The sequence below is a fragment of the Pleurotus ostreatus genome (assembly GCF_014466165.1).
Source record: "Pleurotus ostreatus strain PC9 chromosome Unknown scaffold_3, whole genome shotgun sequence".
Lineage (NCBI taxonomy): Eukaryota > Fungi > Basidiomycota > Agaricomycetes > Agaricales > Pleurotaceae > Pleurotus > Pleurotus ostreatus.
Genome location: NW_023503158.1, coordinates 1,966,851 through 1,985,480, shown reverse-complemented (window position 1 = coordinate 1,985,480; position 18,630 = coordinate 1,966,851). Strand labels below are relative to the sequence as shown.

The following is an 18,630-nucleotide window of genomic DNA, read 5'->3' as shown; positions in this document are numbered from 1 at the left end:
CGAAATGCATATAATGCCAGCCATGGCATCGTCCTCTTGCTTCTGCTTTCACCGTATATGTCTTTGGGTGGCTTGGATGGTCTACTGTGAGTCCTCCACGCCTTTCGCCGAGAACTCAAGGGTCTCTAAAGTCCCTATTCCACTTCACTAGAGGATTGGGACCACTACTAGGTCCCCAGCCTTCTCCGACACTAATTACCAATCTCATACCATCGACCAGTGCAAATGTACCCATTCCGTCAAGCGACTCTACGATAATTCACGAATCCACGACCTCTTCACTCCTTACGACGCCCACACCAGCTTCTTCTAGCGTTATACCAAGCTCGGTCTCGTCTACCATCGTCGACACACTTTCCGATGCCTCAACAACGACCACCACGGCAATTGCTACTGAATCCGACGCGCCTGCGCTGGGCACTGCCCAAGCAAGCCATCACGCCAAACCCCAGGGCTTTCTGCAGAACAAAACTCTCTCTGGATTCGTCTTTGTTCTATGCGGCCTCGCTGGCCTCGTCTTGATAACTATGATTGGAACGTGGGCGGTGCGCAGGAGGGAGAAGAGGCGGCTAATGGACGAGGCCATGATATTTGATTCCGCGAGCATGATCGCCGAACCGCATAATAACAACGACGGCTCCAAGCTCGAAAGTGGAATTCCGAGTCGCAGGGGTAGAGGTGTTTCACGGTCGATTTCGAAGCGGTCGTACAAACGCATGAGCGACGAAAGCTTTGGGCATGTCAGTCAAGGGCCCTCGGGCTACGGCGGGGTGTTGCCTGGAGGGGATTATGCAGGCTATGGGATACCCACCTTGGCCTATGCTTCGCCGTCCGCCATTGTTCAGCCGCAGTACCCTCAGGCGATGCATGTAGACCGCCAACGAACATACGAAGACGACAACCAGCCCCCATACTACCACTACGGCACGGCGGCATAAGCGCTGACAGCCCCGATTCACGACCATATCATGACTGCAACGTGACTGCAGCCTCCATGCACCACCACGTAACCACATTCATTTCGCCTGCATACCAGCATAGACTGGAACACCATTACCCACATGTATAAGCAGCATGCACCCTTCGATATTGGGATAATTGTAAACGTAGTGATAATTGTTGTACACTGTAATGGACACTCGGACATTGAATAGGGACTCTTCAATCTTCCGAATCCTTAATACTCCCAGCATCACTCTCACCGTAGTCATTAATCAATGACACCATTTCGTGGTTAAAGCCTCCCTGCGCATAACTGCGCCGCAGGTAAACAATGGACGTCGAACACAGTACCAACGGCACTCCCGCACGCGAAGCTCGCCTGTCTGCCTCGGCACTTAGATCGCATTTGACGGCGAAAATCAAGTCCCTTTTGTAATGCAAGCACGGCGCCTCCGATGGAACAGTTATCGATAGCCCGGCTAGTCTACATCGTGCCCTCAACTTTGGACTCCTGACCACCCCTGTGCCCCTCGTTTGTACACCTATCCCCGACATATAATTCCCCCGAACCCTCATTCACAGTACTCACCTCACCCGTGCTGTCATCTCATCTAGATATCAACAACCTCTTGGCGTGCACCCTCTTTCCCATCCTTCTCATCGTGCAAACTTCGATTCCCATGGGTGTGAGCAAGACCCTCGCGCCGCCTCGTCCCCGTCCCACGTTCCCGCCGCTCAAGAGCCCACACGAGCGCCGTCGCTGCGAGGGTCGCAATCGCCACCCCGATCATCGCATACATGCCCTTCGTGAACCGCGGTGCGTCCGTCGCCGGGTAGAACACAAGAGGCCACCAGGCGTTGATGACATTGTTCCACATGCTAAAGAATTAGAATTTCGATGAGGACTTGGAACTTAAAACTCAAAGAGAGGAGAAGACGATCAAGATAGTTGCTATGAACTGACTTCATGGACGCGAGGACGACGCCTCGCTCTTGATCATCATCTGCGCAGATTTGGTTTGCCCATGCAAATGTCGTGGCCTGGCCAGCATATGATGCGCCTGCTAGATCTAAGGAAAATTTTAATATAGCCTCTAGCTGCGATCACGAACAATCAAAGGAATCAATATAAACTCACAATACGCGAAAAACTTCAGCCCGGTCGGCGAATTCCAGACCAAGATGCACACCGAGGAGATGAGGACGCAGACGCTCATATACACCAACACGGGCCACCTGATTCTCGTGTGGTCGGTCCAGGTCGCGCATATCAGGGTGGAGAGGATGGCAAACGCCGTTGCGCCGGAGGGGTAGAAATCGATTTGTTCGACGGTGTAGGTATGTGTCGGATGGGCTTTGAGGTATTGGCCCATTAGGTTGTTGGTGCCGAAGGACTCGGTCTCGCCAGAGATTGCGAACTACGGATGATCGATGAGAGTTAAAACGTTAAGTAATGACGTCGATAAGCCGGCTAGAACACCGACGTACGAGGAGACTGCAGCCATACCACCGCCACCGACTTAGTACTCTCTTCGCCAAGTTCAGGGAGAACGGGTTGGAACGAGAGACCTCGAAGTCGTCGGTTTCTAGTCGTTTGACCGCAAGACGGCGCTCCTGTACACAGAAATGAGTAATCGGTTTGCCAAGGTCCGCCCAATATAACACCATAACACTAGCCTCATCAGTGAGATAAAATGCATTGGTAATTGCGGGCACATCCGGGAATACGAGATACCCGTATAGGGCAATTGGAAGGGTGATAATCCCGTCCACTATGAATCTAGCGATTGCTATCATTGAGGGTACCATATACGATTATTGTCTGGGGCTTTACTTACAGCCATCTCCAGCCGCTTCGACCAGCGTGCCCGTTCAAGTGCCTAGAAGAATCGCAACAGTTGAGGGTAGATTGCAGGAAGTAAGGGGCACCAGGGGATTCATGTCAACCTACTTATATACGGCCGCTTGAAGGACGCCCGAAAACCTAAAAGGTATTTGTGGTGATTCTACGAGAGATAAGGTATTGTACCTTACAGTGTTCCCACTAGACCTGAGCTAGTGAATATGCCAGATCGTTTACCTAGCTCTCCAGGCTTGTACCATCTATGTAGATGAATAAACGTTCAGCCGTGGGTTGCGTCACGGTACTGGATCGATACGAACGATCCCAAAATATAGTGCGTCCCGACGAACGTGGAGGACTCGACCATGCCCTGGACGAAGCGTATGCCGTATATCTGTGGGACCTAGGTAGCATCTTCGATGAAAGACATGGCAGGTCCCGACGTACCTGCTCAACGTTTCCAACCGCACTCGTGCTACTTCCATATAAGGTCAGCTCTTCCTTGGGGAAGAATCAAAGCGTCCGCACCAGAAGGTGAGAACGCCCCAGACAATCTGCATCGTTGGCAGCCATATTCTGGGCGAGACCACTTGCAGAATCAGATTGTCTGATGCATCCGGGTGACATCATGATTTGAGTGATCGAAAGCGCGTAAACGATATTACGGAGCGTGAGGATGGCCGGTTGCAAATGATCAGGGAGAAGTTCGGAGAACATGTGGCAGATGCGACTAGTAGTCGACGTACTGGGAATCATACCAACGATATATCCGCAGGTGAATATAGTGTTGATTTTCTGTTCCCGAGTCGTCCCATGGCAGGCATCATGATCGGCAGTTATGACGAATATCAGTCAGCGAGGGTAAATGAAAGGCCGAGTTCGCTCGCTACTTGCATTGAATTCAGTTCCTTGCATGGACAGTTCTTCCTTCATCCCCGAGACGTAGGCGTTGTTGATGTTCGAACGGTCAAGATCTGACCGTAGTTCGTTGCCTGGTAAGCGGGACAACGGTACCAAAAATCCAGTGCACTCTCACAGTTTGTAAAGTACTTTGCGACGATAGATTTAACTGTCGGCTAGCTTCGGATCCGAGATAATAACGTACCATCAAGCAGCAGTACGAAAGGATGAACCAGTCGATCTTGAGGAGTAGCCTGCGCTCTGCCTTGGAAGAGGGAATGTCCCCCCATACAAAGCGCCTTACCTTTGCTGTGGTGGTGGAGAACATAGAGTGGCCATTGTCCCCAACAGTCGTACGCCCGATGGTGTCGAGCTTATTTCCCCATGCAAGTATTTGGCAGGGAGCATCGGGGCCAACATAGACTCGGGCTTACGTGATGTCATCTGAGTCGATCGGACCGAAAGACGTGCTCCGGCGCAGTGGCTGCTGAACGGAGGCTGGCCAGGAGGAAGACGCATGTCCAGTGGGAAGAAAAGAATTGAGCCAAAGTTCCGGGGATTCTATCAGGGAGATTGATGTCAGGTAAGATGCATTTCAGCAGAAAAGGAAATGCGCGTCCATATCCTCCATGGACAATACTTTTCATTTGTTTTCCACTATTTTTCTCCTGTTCGAGAACTTCGGCTGACTCAGGAGTGACTCAGTAATGCCGACCGCTTCGCAATACATCGTTCGGAGCCCTGAGCTTAGATATCCGCGCTTTTATAATCAATGTACCAGATACCAGACAGCCCTCCTCCCCCTCCTCCTCTTCATCTCCGACCACTAGGACCATGGCCATCTCCCCCCTCCTCGTCGTACTCTCAATAGCTGCAGCCGCCTCCGCTGCAGCTTCCCAGATCGTTGCACGCGATGGTCATGGTCACCATCACTCCAATGCAGCACCCCTTCTCGTGCTCAACGAGACAGAGGTTACAATGTACCACTCACCAACGCCACCCTCCTACTTCACAATCGACTGGGATGACCCAGATCCACAAGGAGCGCGACATCCGGGCTTGATGATAGCACACGGGCTCTTCATGATGCTGGCCTTCTTTGTGGCCTTACCGGCGGGTGCGTTCCATGTTGCTAGTGTGTTCAGAGTGCCCCTAGGTCTCAATCACCCTCCGTGTTCACAGGGATCGCGCTGCGGTCAGTAAAGCACGCTTGGCATGGAGTCGCAGTACTTGCCTTCTATGCTTGCTGCGCTCTTGGCTGCGCATCCAGCATGCTCTACAGAAAAATGACGCCGAATATGTGAGTGTAGTCCATCGCCTCACCCCTAACTATTGCACTCGATCACTCACTGTACGCCGTTTACCACCAGGTACGAAGGTGCTGTGCATGGTAGACAGGGCTACTTCATCCTCCTCTTTGCGGTCAGCCTTTCCGCCATCGACATACTCAATCTCGTCCGACGCCTAGTCACTTTCTTCCGGAGTTCTGAAAAATTCGAGCTTTATTCCTTCTGGCACAACACTATTTTGGGACGTGACTTACTTCCGCAATCCACGGGTCCTGAGTATACCGGACTCACCGCCGCTGAACCTGAATCTATCGATGACGAGTTTGCAGAATCCAAATTACCTCCCTCGCCAACCAATGTCCAGAGCCACCACCCACTGCGCCGGCAATCTGATTCTGAGGACCAAGGGGGCAGCCAACACGAGCAAACCGCACGTTGGGCCAACCGAGTTCATACTCACCGTCGGGATTACTCAGTGTACTCTGCTGCCTCTGATCGCACGCTGTTTGCCACCCGCTCGCCACCTTCCGAAGAAACCCTACAGGATGATGAGCCACACCACGCTATACCCAAAATAAAGGAACGCCTTTACAAGCGAGTGGCTAGTGTAGCATTCGCTACCGCGGAGCGAGCTCTCGTCTTCGCAGGGCTAGCGCAAGTCCTGACCGGAATCGTCATCTATACTGGCGGCTGCAGAGAGAATTACGTGAACGGGTGTTTAGCCCATTTGATAAGTAAGTTTTCGTTCAGTCGACCGCTCTAAGGCCTCATGGTTGACAACGCTTCTTTCATATTTTCGGAATATCAGAGGGTGCGATCTTCTGGTCCTATGGGTTAGTAACCTTCGCTCGGTTCTTGGGCTCGTTCTCTGAGCTCGGATGGGCCTGGAATCGCGCGCCTTCTGGCCACCCTGTCTCCGCCGAATTCGTAGAGTCGCTCGTCATCTTCATATATGGGATCACGAACACCTGGATGGAGAGGTTCGGCGCGAACCCCGGCGATCCGTATACCACGAAGCAGATTCAACACATTGGTATCGCTGTGATGTTCTGGTTTGCAGGGCTGGTCGGAATGGGAATCGAGTCTAGGATGGTCCGCCGATGGTTGGCTTCATCTACGATGGCAGGCGTGAAGGTGACCACGCGGCTCAGGGAGGAAGGCGCGATAGCCGAGCCGCCCAGCTACCGAGCGAGCTTCAACCCATTCCCCGCGCTCGTCATTGGGGTAACGGGTGCCGCCATGGCCGCCCATTTCCAAACATACCTGTTCCAAGTCCAAATCCATCAACTATGGGGCAACCTCCTGCTCGGTTTCTCCGTGCTGCGCTGCCTCACCTACTTCTTCCTCTGGCTCTCCCCACCTACGTCGGTTCTACCTTCGAGGCCGCCCACGGAAGCACTAGGATCGTTCTTCTTGGCCTGTGGTGGCTTGGAGTTCATGTTCTCGACGGAAGAGTTGACCATCGCTGCGATGCGTAGAGGTCGAGATGATGTTATGATGTTCTTGAACGTGGGCGTCGCGATCACATGTCTGGCTTTCTGTTGGACGCTATGTGTAGTCGCCTTCAAGGGGTGGCTCAAGATGAGGTCGGTGAAGCCCTCCGTTGAGTATGCTTGACTATTGCCGCCCTCTTCGCTTGCCCTTTGACTTAACGACATAATTACCTGCTTCACGATTATTTAATTCCCCAGATCCTTGTCTTCACATACCATGCCCATTGTTGTTGTTCACGTAGAATTGTATCATAAACATCATTGACCCTTACCTCATTCCTCCATTGTTGCTTTTGCTACGTGCCATCATTGTTCAGTGTTCTTCTGCATGTTTTTGCGTTATCAGGGGGCCAAAATCCACTGATAAATTCAGTAACGATACGAAAATTGATGTAGTCCTCATAGTACCCCGTAATTTGACGCCTGTTTCACTGATTGTGATGATGGTTATCAGAACTGACAAATACAGCGAAACTGTGTATTATGAAGCAGCAGACAACACTCAGCATTCGGTCATTCATTGATACATGCCGCTCATCAGCGCTGTATAATCTGCGAGTGCGCCCATCCACACCCAGAAGCCGGACCAGCCGCAGCCGACGAATCCGCTCCAGCAGCTGGGGCGGCTATCAAAATCAGTCCTATACAGCACCCGGGCGAGCTGGATGGCCGCGGCTGAAACGCCCATATAAAAAGGCAACCCGTGTGCGTTCAGATATCCAGCGTAGCAGATCAAGGAAAGGGACGAGACGGACAAGCCGGTGAGAATGGGGCGTGTGTTCGTGCCGAAGAGGATGGCTGTTGAGCGTATGCCCACTGTAAGGTCATCAACCTTGTCCTGTAGAAATTGAGTTTGATTATTTGATTGTCGAGGGAGAGACTCGGTCAGAATGGAGAGAGATGTAGGCGGAGATAGGGACATTACCTGGTGGGCGTAGATGCTGTCATAGACAAGCGTCCAAGCGATGCCGCCGGCGTAGAGCGGTAGGCAAACAGACCAGTTTGTCGAGCCAGCAACTGCGGACCAGCCGAGTAGGGCGCCCCAGTTAAACGCCAAGCCTGTATGGATTTGGTACCGCAAAAGAAACCTCGATATGATCGAACGCACCGAGGACGGCTTGCGGCCAATGCGTTATCCGTTTCATGAAAGGATAAATGGTTACAACGGAGAGAGATGAAGCACCAAGGAGGATGCTTCCGTGCACAAAAGGTTAGTCGAGCCTCACAGGCGCGTTAAAGTGCACACAATTACCTATACCAGTTTAATTGAAGCAGCACCCCGAGGCCAGCTGTAAGCTGTAAACCTAGAAACGCAAACGCCTGGCGTCGGGTAATGTCCCCCCGTGCAATAGGGCGTTCTTTCGTCCTATCTTGAATAGCGCATCTAACTCGGGACGCGTCGTGTCGAACGGAATGGCTTACCAACCGCCTTGTCCAAGTTTCTGTCCCACATGTCGTTTATGGTACATCCTGCGCCTCTCATTATCAGAGCCCCTAGCCCAAAGAGACTGATACATGTGAGGGGGACGGTGTATGGTGCCTCTATCGCGTAGGAGGCCATCGTAATCGACCATGCTGCATGACGCCTCCCTTTTTAGCGAAGGAAACGACGTGCAAATGTAGTACATACCGCAGGGATAGAAGAGAAGTAGAGTTCCTATGGGTTTATCTACGCGGGTCAGGTAGAGATATGGGCGTATCGGAGCAGGGAGACGGTCAACCCATGTTTTTTGTGCTGTAACCGCTGTCGTCGAGGAAAGTCGCGTATGAGCGCGATGCCGGTCGAGCGTAGCGCAAATTCGAGAAGTCCATCCCGCCCGGACATAGTTAGGAGGCCTCAAAGAGAGTCGCAATCCACTCAGCGAATGGCTAAAGTGTGGTCGTCGCCCACAAAGTTGTCGGACCAACATGGCAGCACGGGCGTCAAACTCAGTTGCTCTCGTTCTGCCGCCCGAATTTCAAAAAACCCAGTGTCAAGGGTAAAAATACATTCCTTTCAAACATAGGCGCATCAGCCCAGAGGGTGAAACATAAGATGTCGTGTGCAAATTACATGGTAAAAAGATGATGTGCAGGGAACAGAGCAAAGCAAGTAAATACTATCCGTATAGGTGATGGAATCTACCATTCCTTTGCGAGCTTGAAAGACCATTCCCAGTCTGTAAGGTAAAGATGAATGAGCGGGTTGACGATATTCTGAGGGGAAGTATGCGTACCAGCAAAGACCTCGCCATCGTCGTCTACGACCCGGCTGCGTACATGGTATGTACCAGATCGAGCCAACATGCCAGACGGGGACTCTTCAGGGTCAAAGTTCTTGGTGTACGGTTCTCCCTGTGGGTGAGGACCATACGATCCCAACATTTGCTCCATTTTGTCCACTGATGGTTGATGGATGGATTAGTTCGCGAAGTCCACAACGACGTGTCCTCACCTTTGATGCCAGAGCGCTTTACTACTTGGAGATATCGGACACCCTAGAGAGTGTCAAGAGCTCAGCCCCCTTTCACGTATATCTAAGATAAAGACATACCGAGATGATGGAATGATTAACCTTGAACTTCATTCGGACGCTGAATAGGCATATCAGAAGCTGTTCGACGTTGGTTCGACGCAAGGCTAATCGCGTACTTATATTCAATGCCTTCTTTGATGGTGACTGTATTCTTCTTCAAGCTGTCCAAGGTCTCTTTGTTCGTCAAGTCAAAAATCAATGTCTTGCCGGCGGGAAGAGTGTCAGAGTAGAGTTCGAGTGACAGAACCGTGACCTAGTGTACGACCGATGTAGAGTCAGCTTCGATTACCTCCCCGCCGAGTTCAATAGGCTTACCCTTGGCCCATCAGCAGCTCCAGTGGCAGCGCCGGGAACTATGCCCAGAGACGCCTTCCAGCGAGCCAAACTTTCGTCCTCGGCATCGAGCTTAGCATACTCATCAGCTGATTTGGCTGCGCCTGGCTTGTATCCTGTGATAGCCAAATTAGCACTGTGTACTTATCGAGGGCATGTTGGGACAACCTGGCGTCGAGGAAGGCAAGAGATCGCTCTCGTCGGCAGGTTCCTGAGATCGCAGCTTTAGTACGACGCCATAAATGCTTCAAATAGAAGTCCTCACTGTTGACATCGTTGAGGAAGTGCTTGTGGTGAAGTACGGTACAAAGAAAGATGTTGCCGCCCAGTTCAAGCCTGGCTGCTGCACTCTTCATCTCCCTGATCGATTTCGCACGAGTGCTACCGCCAATTGCCGAACCACCATAACATCTACTTTTAGCAACAATATTTGCTTCCGCTGGTTCGTAGTTCAGAGCTGTAGATGGGTTCCAAAATTAATGTACGACAGGCTAGATCCAATACGCTAATATGGGTTCTATATGCGACCGCATGCGACGTAAGCAATTCTTATACCAAGAAATAAACAATTTAATAGATGCGACAACTTCTCAACAACTTCTGCAAGGCGCAAATACCCCAGAGAGTGATGGTTACTTTTTCTTCGGTCGAGCAGTGGGTTTAAGCCGGCGGCTGATTAGCTGTGGTTGGAAGCACCATCTGTGATACGGAGAGTGGGCGCGTGCAGTGCAGCTACGGTAAACATAGGCTTTGGTGAGAGACGCGCAATCAGGATCGCCCCGTAGAACGTGATCTCTCACCTCCTTTGAACCAGCATTTACCCTTACTGAGATGGAAGCATTTCGGACCGTTTGGACACACATGCCCCCAACAACACCGTTCTTTATATGGGCATTGTAGACCTACATAGCCACCACGGTCAGCTGTAACAGAACCAACGAGCATTGAGCTACCATTCTTCAGCCAATTGCACGGTGCCTTCTTCGCGTTACTCGCTAGGCAAGCGAGCTGCTCCGGAGTCAGCAAGTAATCGTGACTGTACTTGCAGAGCGCGGGCTAGCGGAACAGGATGAGTTTGTGTCAAACGACAAAGTCTTTGGGACACGTACTCCTTTTGAGCAAGTCATCAGATAATGTTCGTTGCATGGGGGCGGGTTCTCTATAGATTGGATGCTATTATCAGCCACCCATCCGCCTTCCGGGCAGAACGTGACATCTGGCGTACGTTTATGAAGCGGCTTGCGATTCCAACAGTCAGGACAGGTTTATCAATCAGAGGATAGACATACCAAGGTGGGATCTATCAAGCGAGTTCCGCGGGACGGCGACTTCGGACTGATCAGGCCCCCGTTAGTGGCTACCGTCACATTTGATGTTGGCACCGTTAATGGTGATGGCTTCTGGGGTGGCAGGTGGGAGGACGGAGGCTGAAATACACCTTCGACCTCTAGCGTTGGCGCCGAAATTGTCGCATGACCTCGATGCCCTGGCGCATCGGTATGTCCGCCGAGGAATACGATCTTTCCTAGAAGTCGTTCCATATTCAAGGTGCGGAACGTCTCGGTGTAATTGCTGCCGCTAGCATCTATTCGTTTACGGCAGGCGGGGAGGTGAATGAGGAGATTAATTAACGGTTGATTTGTTGGATACCCACCACCGATGAAGAGCCGCAGCGTCTGCGGGAACCGTGTATACGTCTCGAGATACTCTTCGGGTTCAATCAACAAAGTTACTCGGAAATGTAAATGGATATCAAACTGACCTCGAATTTTAGCCTCAGCGACGTCCTTGAAAGGGCCTACATCAACCATCGCAAAGCGTGTCGATGCTTGGCTAAATCCCTGGAGACAAACGTCATGTATTAGAGTGTGCAAGAAACCCCATGTCGATGGGAGCTCACCGCGTTGAAGTTTCTGAAGGTCTCCCTGCTGCAAATTTGTTCTGATACATAACGATCTAAAAGCGCAGTTTTGTTGAAGAATACGGTAGTCCAGAAAGATATGTTAGTCGACGTGATTTTGGCTCCTTCGTTGGTTAAATATTCAGCGATAGTTCGTGTCAATTCTTGAGCCGCGATTTGGCCCCCCTCAAACCCTCTCGCGACGAGATCGTCATGAAACGGGTTAACGTTTCCGTTAATCACGCAGAAAACGAGGGATCGGCTCTGCGGCTCCTATATACTACGCATCAACATACCGTACATAAGGGCGGGAGACGTCGGTACTCACAGGAGGGTGGGTGACAGCGTACAGCTGCCTCCGAAGGGGTGCAGCATCGTTCATGGTGACCGCCCACTCGGCGGTCTCGCGCAGGGTTGCATGAGCCTGCTTCCAGGTAGCGACCTCCCTCCGCAGCTCGTTGACCTCCCCCTCTAGCTCTGCTGCTCGTTTAACAGCGCCAGCGCTCAGATCTAAGAGGACACCAGCAAATGTGAGCCTTATGATGGCTGCTAAAACTTCAAAACTTACCAATCACGTTAGTCAGTGCTTGATCCCTTGCAGGACAGTCAGTACGCGTCGCCGTATAGTTTTGCGTGCTCACCAAATGTTGTCACCAGTGATGAAGGTCATAGTGTGAGCCGAGACTTGTTGAAGACTGAAGGAATGGAAATATTCAGATAAATAGAAGATGTACATAAATGTACTGGGGACCTCACATGAGCTAAAGTGATTCATCACTAGTTCATCTTGCGACTGCGATGCCATCACCTGTACGTGAACATTCCGAACTAAGGTCCCACTCACCTCATCGAATGGAAGTTCCCTCGCTTGTTATGATGCGACTCAAATGGAGGTGTGAACTCCGCGAGACAATTTCACATTTCTACTTCCAGTAATCCGACTGCAGCCAGTTCAAGATGTTCATTCATGAAAAATTACAGGAGAAGAGATTTGGCATCAGGCTTCTAGGCTTCAACGACCATAGGAACGACCGCTGGGACGGGTTGAAGCCCTGTTACCGCTCCTAAAACTTCCTTACCCTCCCAGAATCTTGGAAGTTGATCGCCTGGCACAAATAACCTCTCGACGCCATCTTCTGTGATGACACACATGCGGATAACCCCACCAGAGGAGCCATCTCGCGACATTGCCAGTGCCAGAGCTATTGTATGAATTAGCGGTAAACCAACGACAATTGATGCGACATATCGGCGTACTGTTTCTGACAAAGTTGATGGTTTCGTCTTTGCCCCAGCCCTCCTGGTATGTAGCATCACAGTAACCGTATACATAGGTAGATCCGGACCCTATCAGAGTTCTCTTGAGAAGATAAGCTAGCAAAGAATGTGAAGACAGACCTCCGATCGCCCATGGCTGACGGAACAAACCACCGCCCAATGGGATGTTGTACACACTCGGCCCAGCCTCCTCGTCCCAACCGGCCACAATAATCCCCGCGCTCAGAGCATCTTTGTTGTCGTAACATAGCTTTTGGAAAAGGCACGCAGCGTCGTGAACAGAGGGAGTTCCATGCTCTTGACTACGCGTGGTCGGTGATACGAACTGAGATAAAGGTACATAGATCTTACGTATGGACCTGGAGATGATAATGCACGATGTCGGCAACAGCTTGAGTATCTGCGGCCGAACCAGAGCGACAGCAGTATATCCGATCGTGCACATGTGTGAGTTTGTCGGTAACTCGATTGGCCTGGTAGTGTCCTTAGTATCCGATCCGGGCGAGCAAAGCATGGTAGTTCCTCACAATGTAGCTGCCTGTCGTGGTCCTACTGTCGGCACCGATTACAACGCCTCCGTTAAACTGGACGGCCATAATTGAAGTCTGGACATTGAATGATCAGCCTAGTCGACGAGAATCAGACTAGCTGAACGCACCCCGAGGTTAACCTCCCCGCGTTTGAGTTGTTGAATGTCGACGCTGATGGCCTCCATGGTGATTGAGCTGAAGTAGGTGGTGGTTGATGGTGAAGGTGGTGGTCTCGTCCAATTTTGGATATACAGCTGACGCGTCGGACAGGAGGACGCGTCTGGGCGCTAAAGAGCATCTCACTTCCCCTCAACCATGGCACCTCAGCAAATCGTGGCTCTGTACAATGATCTCCAAAGGGCCTTCAATACCCAACCTGCGAATCTGCAACTATGCGGGACTCTACTTTCAAAACTGAAGGTATAGCATTTGTGCATCTCGTCGTCAATGCGCTCTCAAGCTTGTGCTGGCAGATAGGTTTGATTGAGACCGGTCTATTGCTTCCACACGGAGATGCACGACTAGAGGACCTTGTGATGGCTCGTACGGTCGTTGCCTCTCTTCCATCGAGCTCTATTGATAGTTGCTCGCAGGAGATATTCTAGAAATCGGTGCATTCTGGAGCATCCGTACGAAGGACGTACCTTCGTTCGATCGATACTTTTCTCAGTTACAATCTTTCTATGTTGACTACAGGTGGGCAAGTCTGAATATCACATAAATGTCGCTAATTGCCCCCACAGTTCCGTACTACCTCCCTCAAAGCGGGAGTATCCAATCCGGGGATTAAACCTCATCCGCCTCCTCACTCAGAATAGGATAGCTGACTTCCACACTACCTTGGAGAGTCTTCCATTACCGGCAGACGCCATCGGAGACAACCCCTACCTGCGCCACCCCGTTAATCTCGAGCGCTGGCTTATGGAGGGGAGTTACAGCAAGGTCTGGAATGCTAGGGAAGAGGCACCGACGGAAGAATACAAATTCTTCGTCGATAGTCTGATGGGCACCATTCGGTAGGACGACTGCATTTGTCGCAAGGCGTATGCTAACTAGTTCACAGCAACGAGATCGCGAGTTGCGAGGAGGCCGCATATGACAGTCTACCGCTGAAAGACGCCGCGACTCTGCTCTTCTTCACAACACAATCAGAGTTATTAAGATTCGCGGAAGCGGTACGTTGCGCTTCATTCCTGCTATTGCAGTGCTCATCTCTCTTTAGCGAGGCTGGAAAATCAATCTCGCTGAGAGTAGCATATCATTCTCTCGAACGAGCGAAGAGAAGATTGAGATACCGAAAGAGAAGTTGATAGCCGCGTCTCTAGCTTATGCCCGTGAACTAGAGCAGATTGTATAGTCTTCGTCGTATCCGTTTGTTTCATGCCCAGGAACAATCTCATCGAATATGCGATACATTAAAGATAGTAACATGGAACTACTCGAAGTCTTCCAGCGCAGCCTTTGCTTGGGTTTCCGCTTCCTTGAGAAGATCTTCGGGTACTGGTACATGCTTGTTCCCGGTTTCTTCACCAATCCATGACATCTCCAGCTCGAACTCTTTCTCTTTTGCATCTTCGTGTACAAGGTAGATGCTGCAGACAAGATTAGCTACATTTGTCGTCAAGGAGAAATCTTCCTACATTCTTGCGGCTTGCATGACGGCCTCACGCATCGTCAGATCAGCCAATTGCAGTTTCTCCAGCTCGGTCTTTGCCAGTTGTCTGCCCTTACCAACGGCGGCTCCATGGTAGCCCTAGTACTGGATCATGAGGAGAAATTCTATCAGAAACATGAAGCTCACGTACATGGTACGTCCCACTGGGTTCCAACACAAATAGCTGGGGTCCGTTCTTGTCTACACCACCAAGTATGGTGCTCACGCCAAAGGGCCGTACAGATGAATAAAGAGTATATGCCTGTAGGTACAGGCCGACACGTTCTGCCACACTCTATCATGCATGCATGCATCAGTCATGTATCAGCAAGGATGTGGCGCTGATCATACCTTCAGTTGCGGCGGACTGTGCATCGTTTCCCGGTAATTGACGGCTTCGTCTCTGGATCTGTTGGCCAAATGCCGACTATCCGCTAGCAAGCCCGCAGATGCCTAAGAGCAGTGAGGATCAGGGTGTCCTAGTACATCCGCAGAGATGCCTACCAGCCCGATGTGCTTGTCGACTGTGTGTATTCTCCTGTTTACACCAGGAACGAGGAGTTTCGAATGGACCAGTTTCTCGACGGCGAGGACGACTCCATCTTTGACCTTGAGGCCAATTGCAGTCCTATGCAATATCATCAGCATCTCGCAGGTTCCCGTGGTCACCGATTATCCCTTACCCAGAGTTCTCGACTGCCTTGTTCGCATATTCCACCTAACGAACGTACCGATCGCCTGATGAGATTCTGCGCAACTATGGTTTCGACGTGAAGCTGCAAACAAACCTGGAATATACGTCCATCGGGAGAGTATGTGCTTGCAGAGAGATCGTATCCGGTGCCGATGGAAGTCATTGTGAAATGTCAGGGCAAAAGTGAGCACGGTATATGGAACGCGCAAGCTGCACGCGTCAGGAGGTACCAGTCGTGGGAAAACTCAAGTCGCGTCTCAATCATGAACGACGACGACGAATGGTCAAGCCTGCTTCAAGATCACCCAATATTCTCGCTGCCCAAGAAGCTGGGAAGCTCGCTGCTCGAGCGCGAAGACTCGCTTGAGCTGTCTACGAGCACACTCCCAAAATTCACCAACCAGGATCCGACTGACGATGGGCCGACCCCTTCTGGGCGACGGCAGACGATGGTGCTGAAGGATTCCGAGTTGATTCTGGCTGCAGGAAATGAGCTGCGAATTGCCTCATTATCAGAATCACGACTCAATAAGAGCTTGAGGAAGAGCTATAAGGTGAGTTTACCCCTGATATCCACCGACTCACTATCGTATATCGCATACATAGACCCTCGGGACACCAAGTATCCAATTCGAAATACACGAACTTGCTCTGAATCCGAGCGGAAAGCTACTGGCTGTTGCTGGTGCATTTCAGGTCGCTGTTGTTGTTTTACCGCGTTCTGGCGTCACCAGACTTGTTCCCGAGATCGTTGACTGCAAGTATGCGTTTCGTTTGTATAAACCAAGTATAGCACTAATGTCAGCCTTTAGGTCGGTTCAAATTGGACAGTTCTATCACGCGGCCACGTCCTCTATCCCAATTGCCAAGATTGAATGGCATCCATGGGGAGAAGCTGGTTCTACATTAATGGTCATGACAATTGACGGAAAATTGCGGTGAGTAAACTATCAAGCCTTCCTCAGACTTCATTGACGTCAATTCTGCAGCGAGTACGATATATCTGTTGATACCGAAGAACCTCAGCAAGTCTTGACGTTCATGCCCGAGCGCAAAAGCAAATCATTCATTGCCCAAGATGACTCAGAGCGGCAGATAGCTTCGTTCACCTTCGGCCGTGGTATGGCCGATTGGGGGCCCCTCACAGTCTATGCTGTCACGATGTCAGGAGACGTCTATGCAATATGCCCGTATATGCCCCAAAATGCGTGAGTGTCGTTACCTCTGGAGTGCGTTTTCGACAACTTAAATCGCTACGACCAGGTCTATACCTTCCGCATATGTTCATGCTTTAGAGTGCTTTGTGGCCGCTAAACAAGAATATCTTGCACAGGCCGGCACCGATTCAAGCAAATCCTTGTCGACTATGTATGATTACCAGCAGAAGTACATTGCTGCTCTTACGAAGCAACTTCCTCTCGGAACCGTATTCCCCGCTGCGTCGCGCTCCATCTTGATGCACCCGCCATCCACCATCAAACCTCGGGCTCTGCGACAAGGACCGTTTCTCTTGCAGCCGTCTCCTCGAACTCTCGAGGGTAGCGAGGGAGGAGATGCTACGGATATCATCTACGTATCATGTGGGTCTGACGAAGACGAATCGGCAACCAACGAACAGTTAGGTATCATATTGATTGCTTTCCAGGACGGGAAGGTCGACCTTTGCTTGGATCTGGAGAAGATTGAGGCAAAGTGGGAAACTAAACATGTCAGTCCGTTATTCATACTTGTCACAAATACTAAAAAAAACTTGAATTTTCACGTCAGTCCTCCACTCAAGACCTACCAATGCTGGCCGTCTACGAGACTATCGACCTGGGTTTGATTTCTACCTTGCAAAGTACGACACCGGCACCGCAAGAACCACCGATCCTAGAGTTGCTTCAAGGAAACCATCCTGTCTTCCTCCCCGATCCCATACATTATGACATCGTCTTCGTGTCTCATGCGTTCGGCGTTCATTCCATCCACCTGGGCCCATGCCTCCGAAAATTGCTCACTGCCCTCAGAGCGAATGATAGTGACGAAGACCTGGTTTCATCGTCCTTGTCTGATTCCACACAGTGTGATGTACGGCCTATTCTATGCACTTTTTCTGTCGAACGGAGGTAAGGTATTCGCTCGGAACTACCCTCAATACCTGCTCAATAACTCGCGTGTCCAGATGTTCGAACCCCGTAGTGGCTATAGCGATTCCTAACGACGTCTATGTAACCTACAGCATCTTTATCCTCACCTCGGCCATGCGCCTCAGTTCTTTCCCCTTGAACTTGCGGCCGGACTCTCCTGCGCCACTACCCGCAGCGTTACCAGAACCAGAAACCGTTGATTCTGAGGAGCACCTCACCGCCCTGGAGGGCCCTCCAGCGTATATCTCCCTCTTAGGACCGGAGCCATACCAAGTCCCTCCTATCCTATCCCGTTCACAGAGTGGGCTCCCGATCAATCCTCGCCTTTCTACGCCATCAAACAGCAAAGAATTTATGCTTACACCGGACTCACTGCGGTATCTGGGGACGACTGTCGCTAAATTTAGTAGCCAGATCCATGAGATACAGCTGGCGTTTTGGTCGGCGCAACAACGGGCGACATTGCAAAAGCACGAGTTTCTTAGGCAGAGGGAGAAAGGCGCGGAACTGGTTGCGGCTATTCAACGGTTATCTGAAGTTCGTTGCAAGACAACAAAAGACCGCATTACAAGGATACAAGAAACTCAGAAGGAATCACTTAGGCGGCTAGACCGGACTCTACAGCATCTCATGCTGAAGGCATCTCCTGTCTTGAGCGAACACGAAACCAAATGGTTTGAAGAACTCAAACGGATGAAGCAGGACGTGGCCGGTAGTGGTCGCTTTGATGAGACATCTCTAGTGGCTAGGACCAAAATGGTCCGTACCTTCCTTTCCCATTGTGTCGATATTATTCATATTTTCGTTTCACAGTTGGAAAGAGACCTAAAGCGTTTGATGCCGAGACTCAAGGCTCTAGCAGAGAAAGAGAAGCAACTGAACGATAAACAGCCAAGTAGTCAGCAGGGCGTAGGCTTCAGTCAAGCATTCGAGCTAGGAGAACGTTCGAGCCAGGAGTATGTCTCCAATGTATCGTTGATAATCGTCTGACACTCGCTGCTCGTTAGGCGTGCTAAAATATTGGAGGCAGAGAAGGAGATTTTGCTTCTTGCCTCGAAGTTAGATCTCTCACTAGGGCAGCCGCCACCGCTGCAATAAGCTGTGCAGCGTACGATTATGGGCTTTCGTGA

General features: G+C 50.9%; 10 protein-coding genes across 10 annotated transcripts; 4 read left to right on the top strand and 6 right to left on the bottom strand.

Annotated features, from left to right (window-relative positions):
- Positions 1 to 57: 57 nt before the first annotated feature.
- PC9H_005208 (uncharacterized protein) lies at positions 58 to 938 on the top strand (the record flags this gene model as incomplete). Its single annotated transcript, XM_036774783.1, has 2 exons — positions 58 to 86; positions 152 to 938. The coding sequence occupies 2 exons, from the start codon at positions 58 to 60 to the stop codon at positions 936 to 938; spliced, it is 816 nt and encodes a 271-aa protein (XP_036633285.1).
- A 615-nt stretch (positions 939 to 1,553) lies between these two features.
- On the bottom strand, positions 1,554 to 3,345 carry PC9H_005207 (uncharacterized protein; the record flags this gene model as incomplete). Its single annotated transcript, XM_036774782.1, has 11 exons — positions 1,554 to 1,821; positions 1,907 to 2,012; positions 2,081 to 2,360; positions 2,431 to 2,556; positions 2,620 to 2,722; positions 2,781 to 2,822; positions 2,894 to 2,926; positions 2,977 to 3,045; positions 3,106 to 3,179; positions 3,233 to 3,260; positions 3,314 to 3,345. 11 exons carry the CDS (start codon positions 3,343 to 3,345, stop codon positions 1,554 to 1,556), a joined length of 1,161 nt encoding a protein of 386 aa, XP_036633284.1.
- Positions 3,346 to 4,519: 1,174 nt separating this feature from the next.
- On the top strand, positions 4,520 to 6,591 carry PC9H_005206 (uncharacterized protein; the record flags this gene model as incomplete). The annotated part of the gene is made up of 4 exons (XM_036774781.1): positions 4,520 to 4,802; positions 4,868 to 4,985; positions 5,056 to 5,708; positions 5,783 to 6,591. The coding sequence occupies 4 exons, from the start codon at positions 4,520 to 4,522 to the stop codon at positions 6,589 to 6,591; spliced, it is 1,863 nt and encodes a 620-aa protein (XP_036633283.1).
- A 393-nt stretch (positions 6,592 to 6,984) lies between these two features.
- COQ2 (Para-hydroxybenzoate--polyprenyltransferase, mitochondrial precursor (PHB:polyprenyltransferase)) lies at positions 6,985 to 8,377 on the bottom strand (the record flags this gene model as incomplete). The annotated part of the gene is made up of 6 exons (XM_036774780.1): positions 6,985 to 7,305; positions 7,393 to 7,526; positions 7,576 to 7,661; positions 7,720 to 7,837; positions 7,890 to 8,042; positions 8,098 to 8,377. The coding sequence occupies 6 exons, from the start codon at positions 8,375 to 8,377 to the stop codon at positions 6,985 to 6,987; spliced, it is 1,092 nt and encodes a 363-aa protein (XP_036633282.1).
- A 211-nt stretch (positions 8,378 to 8,588) lies between these two features.
- On the bottom strand, positions 8,589 to 9,589 carry PC9H_005204 (uncharacterized protein; the record flags this gene model as incomplete). The annotated part of the gene is made up of 8 exons (XM_036774779.1): positions 8,589 to 8,626; positions 8,684 to 8,848; positions 8,902 to 8,944; positions 9,001 to 9,040; positions 9,099 to 9,235; positions 9,298 to 9,431; positions 9,484 to 9,526; positions 9,581 to 9,589. The coding sequence occupies 8 exons, from the start codon at positions 9,587 to 9,589 to the stop codon at positions 8,589 to 8,591; spliced, it is 609 nt and encodes a 202-aa protein (XP_036633281.1).
- A 402-nt stretch (positions 9,590 to 9,991) lies between these two features.
- Positions 9,992 to 12,064, bottom strand: PC9H_005203 (uncharacterized protein; the record flags this gene model as incomplete). Its single annotated transcript, XM_036774778.1, has 12 exons — positions 9,992 to 10,047; positions 10,116 to 10,217; positions 10,269 to 10,371; positions 10,425 to 10,553; positions 10,605 to 10,893; positions 10,966 to 11,023; positions 11,078 to 11,156; positions 11,216 to 11,488; positions 11,544 to 11,725; positions 11,784 to 11,809; positions 11,857 to 11,910; positions 12,060 to 12,064. The coding sequence occupies 12 exons, from the start codon at positions 12,062 to 12,064 to the stop codon at positions 9,992 to 9,994; spliced, it is 1,356 nt and encodes a 451-aa protein (XP_036633280.1).
- A 156-nt stretch (positions 12,065 to 12,220) lies between these two features.
- On the bottom strand, positions 12,221 to 13,208 carry PRE3 (Proteasome subunit beta type-1; the record flags this gene model as incomplete). Its single annotated transcript, XM_036774777.1, has 6 exons — positions 12,221 to 12,417; positions 12,473 to 12,562; positions 12,614 to 12,795; positions 12,845 to 12,966; positions 13,021 to 13,098; positions 13,152 to 13,208. 6 exons carry the CDS (start codon positions 13,206 to 13,208, stop codon positions 12,221 to 12,223), a joined length of 726 nt encoding a protein of 241 aa, XP_036633279.1.
- A 130-nt stretch (positions 13,209 to 13,338) lies between these two features.
- Positions 13,339 to 14,380, top strand: PC9H_005201 (uncharacterized protein; the record flags this gene model as incomplete). Its single annotated transcript, XM_036774776.1, has 6 exons — positions 13,339 to 13,443; positions 13,497 to 13,566; positions 13,617 to 13,719; positions 13,767 to 14,039; positions 14,087 to 14,198; positions 14,246 to 14,380. The coding sequence occupies 6 exons, from the start codon at positions 13,339 to 13,341 to the stop codon at positions 14,378 to 14,380; spliced, it is 798 nt and encodes a 265-aa protein (XP_036633278.1).
- A 78-nt stretch (positions 14,381 to 14,458) lies between these two features.
- PC9H_005200 (uncharacterized protein) lies at positions 14,459 to 15,534 on the bottom strand (the record flags this gene model as incomplete). The annotated part of the gene is made up of 7 exons (XM_036774775.1): positions 14,459 to 14,615; positions 14,664 to 14,776; positions 14,829 to 14,972; positions 15,029 to 15,130; positions 15,182 to 15,305; positions 15,361 to 15,395; positions 15,466 to 15,534. The coding sequence occupies 7 exons, from the start codon at positions 15,532 to 15,534 to the stop codon at positions 14,459 to 14,461; spliced, it is 744 nt and encodes a 247-aa protein (XP_036633277.1).
- Positions 15,535 to 15,634: 100 nt separating this feature from the next.
- Positions 15,635 to 18,598, top strand: PC9H_005199 (uncharacterized protein; the record flags this gene model as incomplete). Its single annotated transcript, XM_036774774.1, has 9 exons — positions 15,635 to 15,925; positions 15,978 to 16,132; positions 16,184 to 16,309; positions 16,361 to 16,579; positions 16,635 to 17,079; positions 17,139 to 17,479; positions 17,536 to 18,259; positions 18,314 to 18,456; positions 18,508 to 18,598. 9 exons carry the CDS (start codon positions 15,635 to 15,637, stop codon positions 18,596 to 18,598), a joined length of 2,535 nt encoding a protein of 844 aa, XP_036633276.1.
- Between the last annotated feature and the right edge of the window lie 32 nt (positions 18,599 to 18,630).